Source organism: Lucilia cuprina, chromosome 6 (assembly GCF_022045245.1).
Source record: "Lucilia cuprina isolate Lc7/37 chromosome 6, ASM2204524v1, whole genome shotgun sequence".
Taxonomy (NCBI): domain Eukaryota; kingdom Metazoa; phylum Arthropoda; class Insecta; order Diptera; family Calliphoridae; genus Lucilia; species Lucilia cuprina.
The window spans coordinates 59,496,662-59,504,711 of NC_060954.1; the positions used below are offsets into that span (position 1 = coordinate 59,496,662).

The following is an 8,050-nucleotide window of genomic DNA, read 5'->3' on the forward strand; positions in this document are numbered from 1 at the left end:
ATAACTAAGATTTCTTTTAAAAGATTTAATTAAAAGAACTTTAAAACATTACATAATGCATTCGTCTAGACTCTAGACACTTTTAGATAAATGTTTTGATACATACACATGACTTTTAAATACATACTTAATTTAAAGAAAAATACATATCATTTCCTAATAAGAATTGATATACAACTTATTTTTATTAAAATTAAGTATCAAATTACCCCCAATGAACCCCCAAAGAAGTTACTAAGTATACGGCAACATCAATATCTATCTCAGATACTTTTGTCTTATTAGAATTGATATCTTTTCAATAGTATAGAAAATCCCACAATCTGGTACACCTCAAAAAGCAGACGGAAAACAAGTTATATGCATTTAACAACAATTTTTTGAGATTACTAATTCTCCCACTATTTCTCCCACTCTCCAGATTAGGCAGATACAAAACGACTCTCTTTCACTCTCACAACTCACCGTTATTACCATCACACATTCAAGTGCATGCATTTCATGAAGTATCTCTCACACACCATATCCATACAACATGTTCAAATGATACCTTCTGACGGAACTTTATCAGACAACAGACTGAGTCTTTCCAACTGAAAAGAAAACGTATTTCAACTGCATAGAGTTAAACGTACGTTTAGGAGATACGCTCTAACGATCGGATCGTTTGGAAACAACAAAAACTGTAATAAGAAACTCAATCAGTTGGAGTAAATACGTCGCGCGAGTACGAAGAACGTAGCGCATGGTTGTAAATTGTAATTCAAAACCTCAATAGAAATTTGTTTAATAAAGTGTGAAAAGAAAATAAAAATTAAAGTTAATTAAACAAACAAAAATTTATTATTATAGAGACTTAAGTAAACAGAAAAAAAAATATATTAAGAAATTCCAAAATAAATGAAGAAAAAAAGTGTAACAACTAAAAAGTTTAAAAAACGCATTGGAATGTGTTAAAGCAACGTAAGCATTGCAGGAGAAAAAAAAGCGTTAAAAAAAGTGATCAATTTGTGAAAATCAAAGTGCAGTTTTTTTTTCTTTCGTATACTGGTAAACAGAGAAAAACCCCCACCAACACCTCGAAGTATGGATACATACAACATATCAATATACTACATAGTATGTTTGAATATACAACATATCTGAGTGTTGTGTATAAAGTTACAACAACAAAAACACCAACTATACAACAACAAAAAAACTAAAGCACAACAAAAAAAAAATACAAAATTAGAGGGGACCCCATAATTTTTCTTTACGAAATTGTACTCATACATTGCAATGAATAAGATTTTTCATACGTTTTCTAAACGTTTGTGTTCTATCTATTAAACTATTATTAAAGTGAGCCAAGTTCAATAAAATTGCTAGTGTAACAGTGTGTGTGTATGTGTGTATCTGTGTCTGTGTCATTGTTATCAAATCAAATGGGTAAATTTTCTTTTTGTGTTTGTTTATCTGTATACAAGTGTATGTATGTTTGTATCTGTGTGTATTTTTTTTTTTGTAAATAACTAATGGCAATGAAAATTAATTTAAACAAAAAAAAAAAAACGTAAATTATAATTGAATTTGTATCTATTCTATTTTATCAATAAGAAATTAAAAAACAAGAATGAACGTAAAAAATATACTTAAATTTATACACAGCAACAACAATTTAACGCTCTATTTATTATTGTTTTTTTTTAGTAGTATCTGTGAGTTTGCTTTATTGTGAAGTTTAAAAAACGTTAAAACACAACAAGCTGTTTTTTTTTTGCAGTAGACTGGCGTTTTTAAGTCAATATTATACCTTTAGGTTGTTACTCGTACACAAGTGTGTTGCTATCGTCTACCCCTTTGTTTTTCTTTTTATTCAAAGTTATTTATTTTTTGTCTTAGTCAGTTTCTCTTTCTCTTTATAAAATAAACGTGTTTTGCAAAAGGTCTATGTAGCGATTTTTCTTCTAATGCAAAAAAATTTTCATGCTATTTGCTAAGACGTCAAATATTTAGCTTAATTGCCTAAATTTTATGCTCATCTGGTCTTTTAAGAATTCTTTTGTAGATTTATTATAATCCAATTTTTTCAATTCACTTCACCTGTCACAGTGTAAGTTAATTTCATTCTTTTCATAACACTGAAATTCTAAATGGACAGGTTGTAATAAGAAGTAAAACTAAACAATACTTACAATGAACCAACCACGTAACTAGTTCCATGTCATTTTTATAGTTTTAAGTACATTTTGATAACCAACAATAATAATAGTTCGGGTTCTACAGAGCTTTCTTTTAAATAAAAAAACTTACTGCCACAGTGTTCTAATTCTATTTTATAGAATTATGTAATATAAATAATATAATATTAGTTGGTTAATGTTATTGAGGCTCTTACTCTTAATTATAAGAAACTTTTATAAGACTAATTATTAGACACCTTTGCAATCGGAACTATATGAAATCAAATCAGATGGGCTATAGCGAACAGGTGGTTTCGAGATCAATCTAACCTCTATATGATGACCTAGGGTTATGCTTATTATACTGAGTACATACGATCGCTGTTATCAGTAATAACGGAACACTGTGCTATTGACAATCATGCTAGTCTCGAGTGCAATGACTACTACAGAAGTTATTATAATTATGAAGAAGTGGATTCAATTAGAAAAAGTATGTACAATACACATTGGCATGCTTTATTAACAGGATACGGAACAAACTTCCAGGAAGTTTATTATTCAGAATAGGCCTGTATATAAGTATTTCGACTGTTATTGAAAAGTTTTATTTTTGTTCGAAGTAAATTCTATAGAGGAGTTATCTGGGATGAATATTAAGAACATCCGAAATTTTGTCAATTGTTGTTGTAGCAGTGACACGTGTAAAGTCGGTGTAACTGGGTTGACAGTCCTTGGTTGTTGTTCGTTGAACTCCAAATCGTTCCAGTGCGAAGAACCGATTGTCGTGGGAACGGAAAAGGGTTTGAAAAAGGGAAATTTTCCCTCTCAAAAACAAAAAATTTTCATACAAAACATAAAAATGAGAAAAAAATGAAATTAATATAAGAAAAAAAATTTCCTCCTCCACGCTTGAGCTGGATCCTTGCCTGGCATGGATCCTAGGGCATCACAGGAGTGCAATTAGGGGGAATGCACGTTTGCTCAAATTCAGTGGTTAGTTAGTTAGTCAGTCAGTCAGTCAGTCAGTCAGTTAGTTAGTTAGTTAGTTAGTTAGTTAGTTAAATAATTAGTTAGTTAGTCGTTTAGCTGAGGCTCTAGAGGGAATTTTACCCATGTACTGACAGTCGTCAACACTACTTTTTAACCTACATAAGCTTTACATTGTCATAATCACTTTCAGCCGATTTCTGGAGCTGTAAAAAAAAAGTTTAAAAGTTTTCAATAGCATCGTTTTATAATTCCCTAAAGAGCAGATCGTTTAAGAGCTTTCCATAGAACATTAAAACTAAAAAACAAAATATAGGAAATTTATTAAGTGAAAATATTTCTCTAAAGATCGTTGAACAGTTTTCAACAGATCGTCAAAGAAGTTTTTGAATCTTTGGAAAAACTTAATACTGATAATTTCAAAGCTTTCCAAAGCTTTGAATATATATTTACTACCAAGAATTAAAACTAAATATTATAAACGCCTTAAAGTCCGCTTTAATCAGTTTGATTATTACAAAATATTTCAAGGTCCTTTTTGCGGATTTTTCTACTTTTTTAATTTTAGCTTTATCAGCCAATTAGAAACTACTAATTTTAAAGAATCCTTATGATTTATATTGATATGTGTACTTACTGTACATTTCATTTTACTAGTATCAAAACATTTCCGCCACTAACTTTCAAACAAGCGCTTTTTCTTCGCCCAAAACCACATTGACAACACTTGTGCAACACTTCATGTGTATCATACAAATTTAGTGGCATGGATTTATTCTTTAAAATACCCGTTGATTGAAATTAATTTCGTATTTCAATAAAACATATTTATAAACAGGAAAAAAAGCAAAATAAACATAATAAAAAAAAGTAACGCCAAAATATAAAGTTTGGATGAGTAAGAAAGCTTTCTAGGAATTGAATGTTTCCCAACACAACATTAATCACTAAGTTTAATATATCTTTAGAATACTATACGCACACTTCCCGTGTAGATTATTATTAAAAAAAATCATATAAATGTAAAAGTTGTAGTCAAAAGTAAAGAGAGAAATTAATGTAAATACTTGTAAAAATTAATGTAAATATAAATAAAAATTTAAAAATAGTAACAAGTCAAAAGTAAATGATATAAAAATTTTTTTTATTAAAATTTTACACTTGCAGTTTATAGTTATTTTAAAATTATTTTTTTTCGCTTTTTATTTGTTTTGTTATTTTCAAACTGATAAGATAATATTAATAATCAAAACCCTTCTTTATCTTAGTAATGAACCCTAAATGAATTGTGCAAAAACTAAAATATTGCTTAAAGTAAAGAAATTGTGCTGTATTTTTATTTGTTTTCTTTTATTTTGTAGAAGTATTTTTTTTTTTTTTTTTTTGGTATCTTATCTTGACAACAAACAACATAAATGTTCAAAACCCAACAATGATAAATTCTACAACGATCATTTTCTTTTTGTGCCTTTTATAGGAATTTTAGTTGTTTTTTGCTCTCTATGTTGATTAAAGTGGTTTGCGAATGCAGTTTTTTAAAACTTTTTTTTTAACGAAATTTATCTTTATTATAATATAAATAGCTTTCTATGAGAGAATTTTTAAGAGAACTGACCGGTGAAATGTTGTTCAAAGAATACTGATCAAAGAAAATCAACACTGAAAGGTTTTGTATCGAAAACTGATCAATGAAAAGTCTTGTATAGTAAACTGGTTGATAATAAGATTTCTATAGAAAAGTTTTTCATAAAAAACTGATCGATGAAAATTATTCCATAAAAAAAAACTGATCAATGAAAAGTTTTCTATAGAAAACTATTTGATGGAAAGTATTTTTGAAAAACAGATCGTTGATATGTTTTTTATAGTAAACTGATCGATGAAAAGTTAGTGAAACTTTAAAATAGAAAACTGATCGATTAAAAGGTTTTCTATAGAGAAGTTATCAATAAAAAGGTTTCTATAGAAATATGATGATAACAGAAAACTGATCAATACAAAGTTTTCTATAAAAAAATAATCATTGAAATATTTTCTATAGTAAACTGATCGATGAGAAAAGTTTATTATAGAAAACTGATATTGAAAGGTTTCCATAAAAAACTGATCGTTGAAATGTTTTCTAAAATAATCCGCTCAAAAAAAGAATTATAAATGAAAATTGATCAGCGAAATGTTTAAAATAGAAAACTGATCAATAAAAAGCTTTCTATAAAAAAGTAATCAAAAACAGTTTTTCTATAGAAAAGATTTCCATAAAAAATTGATCGTTGAAATGTTTTTTAGAGTAAAACGAACGATAAAAAGTTTATTAGAGAAAACTGATTAATGATTTTTTTAAGTTAAAGTTTCACTATAAAATAGAAAACTGATCGATAAAAGCTTTCCTATAGAAAAGTGATCAATAAAAAGTTTTCTATATAAAAGTGATCGATAACATTTTTTCTTTAGAAAACTGATTGATACAAAGTTTTCCATAAAAAAACAAATAGTGGAAATATATTCTATAGTAAACTGATCGATGAGAAAAGTTTAGTATAGAAAACTGATCAATGAAAAGCTTTCCATAAAAAAACTGATCGTTGAAATGTTCTCTAAAGTAATCCGATCGAAAAAAGTTTATAATTGAAAACTGATCAGTGAAGCGTTTATAATAAAAAACTGATCAATAAAATGCTTTCTATAAAAAAGTGATCGATAACAAATTTTCCATAGAAAAATTTTTCAATAAAAAATTGATCGTTGAAATGTTTTCTATAATAAAATGATCGACGAAAAGCTTATAGGAAATTGATCAATGACAAGTTTTCTTTAGAAAACTGATAGAGGAAAAAATTGTTATAAAAAAAGTGATGGATAAAATGTTTTCTATAGAAAACTGATCGTTGAAAAGTTGATAAATAGTTTTCTAATGAAAACTGATGATAGAAAAGTCGATAAATGGTTTTCTATAGAAAATTAAACGTTAAATAGTCGATAAATGGTTTCCTATAGAAAAACTGATCGTTGAAAAGTTTTTTAAAGAAAACTGAAGACCATCACTCAAATGTTTTCTACATAAAACACGATCACAAAAGAAACACGATCTTTAAAATAACTTTCAAAAGAAAGCTGATCGTTAAAAAGTTTACTATTAAAAACTATTGATGGAAAATTTTCCTTAGTTCTGAAAATCATTTTGTAGAAAAGTTTCTATAAAACAAAAGTTTTGAAACAAAAGATCGTTGGCAAGTTTTCTATAAAGAAAACTAAAAGCTATGAAAGGAAATGAAACTGATCTCTTTAGTGATCATTTTAACCACTGTTTGTCTGAAATTACGACTAAAATATGTTTTTACTACCAACAGCTGAAATGATGGTCGATGACTCGTAAACCAGCCCAGGTTTTCCAATAACGTTATAGAACTAAACTGCGTGCTTTTGTGCTTGTAGTTTTGTTTCACAACTGAGTTTAAATTCCTACAATAATAAATAGTACAACGATGATGGTCGATGACTTGTTGAGATACTCTTGATACTTGAACAAGTATTTAAAAAAATGCAAAAAAAATTGTATAATTTTATAATGAAGGGCATATAGCGGGAATATATAACTTTAATACAATGTGTAAAAAAAACTGCTGATTTATCTAGTTTTAATATTAAATGTTTTCTTTATATAATTTTTTTCTTTATAATATATTTGCAGCGCAAAAAAAGAAAAGCAGAAGAGTTTTACATTAATAAAGATCAGTTATGAAATGAGAGAAAAAAAAGAAAATTTAATTTAAATAACAACATTAATCTTATGCTAAATTAACTTTTTTTATGAAAAAGAAAAAGTCAACTAAATAAAACGGGGTCTAAACAAATGCTTAAGTATTGTTTGTATTGAAAGTGTATTAAACAAATAAATACTCATAAATAAATAAATAAATAAATGAATGAATAAATAATGACACCATATTTGTCATACTAATATTTTTACTGCATTATAATAAATAACAACAAATAAGAATATATATAACTTATACATTAATAAAATAATAATAACAACAAAAAAGAAATTATTACAAAGAAATAGAAAGGCAAGTGAGAGGGCGATATTTGTTTAAAAAAAAAAAACTACAATAAATAAATATCATTGTAAATAAAAACAATATAAATTTATCTGTGAATAACCCTAGTTATTAAAATAGATATACAATGGATATAGAATCGGATGATTCGGAGCGTTGGGAAGACTTTTTTGGTGAGTAACAGTTTAATGTTTTAATTTTGCTTGTTTTAAATATGTGTTTGTTAAAGAAAATTTTGATTTTATAGGCGAAAAACTTTGTGCATTTGATCTTCTAAGACTCTCAACCATCCCCCCCCCCCCCCAAATTGAGATTTTTAAAAAATTATATAAGATCATATTATTCCTTTATGATTAATTCTAACCAAGTTATTGTCATAAGATCAGTTTTTTATGTTGTGTTAATAGAATACTGATCGTGTTGAAATTGATCATTGTGTACGTCTTCTTATATTTTCTGTTTATGCTTGAGAAAGAATTTTTCTTATAAAAAGTGTGCCTTGAGAGCTGATCTATAAAATGTTTGCTTTAAGTTCTTATTCCAAGGAAACTGATCTTGTGTGATCGTTTTCTAAAGAATATTGATCATTTAAAAATGTCCAATAGAATGTTGATTGTTGAAATGTCCTTCACTTTTTAGTTTTCTTCCATAAGAAACTGATTATATTGACCATAAAAAATTGATCTTGTGTGATCGTTTTTCATGCCATACTAATCATTAATAAATATCAATGACTAGCTATACCCAGTGTGCTTCGCTACCCTCATCGTAGTGGAATAAAATAAATATCATTATTGTAAATGTATATATATCTGCAATATCAATAATTCCCCTTTT

At 27.2% G+C, this 8,050-nt stretch overlaps 1 protein-coding gene across 8 annotated transcripts in view; it reads left to right on the forward strand.

Moving 5' to 3' along the window:
• The first annotated feature begins 630 nt into the window (after positions 1-630).
• The window catches only part of LOC111681358, a 34,796-nt gene continuing 27,376 nt past the window's right edge, over positions 631-8,050 (forward strand). Inside the window, exons 1-2 of one of the 8 annotated variants that reach the window (XM_046953406.1) lie at positions 631-1,431; positions 6,844-7,386. In XM_046953406.1, coding sequence (XP_046809362.1) covers positions 7,341-7,386 — 46 coding nt within the window. In that variant the 5' untranslated portion in view covers positions 631-1,431; positions 6,844-7,340. The other 7 variants (XM_046953408.1, XM_046953410.1, XM_046953409.1 and 4 more) reach the window with 7 other exon arrangements.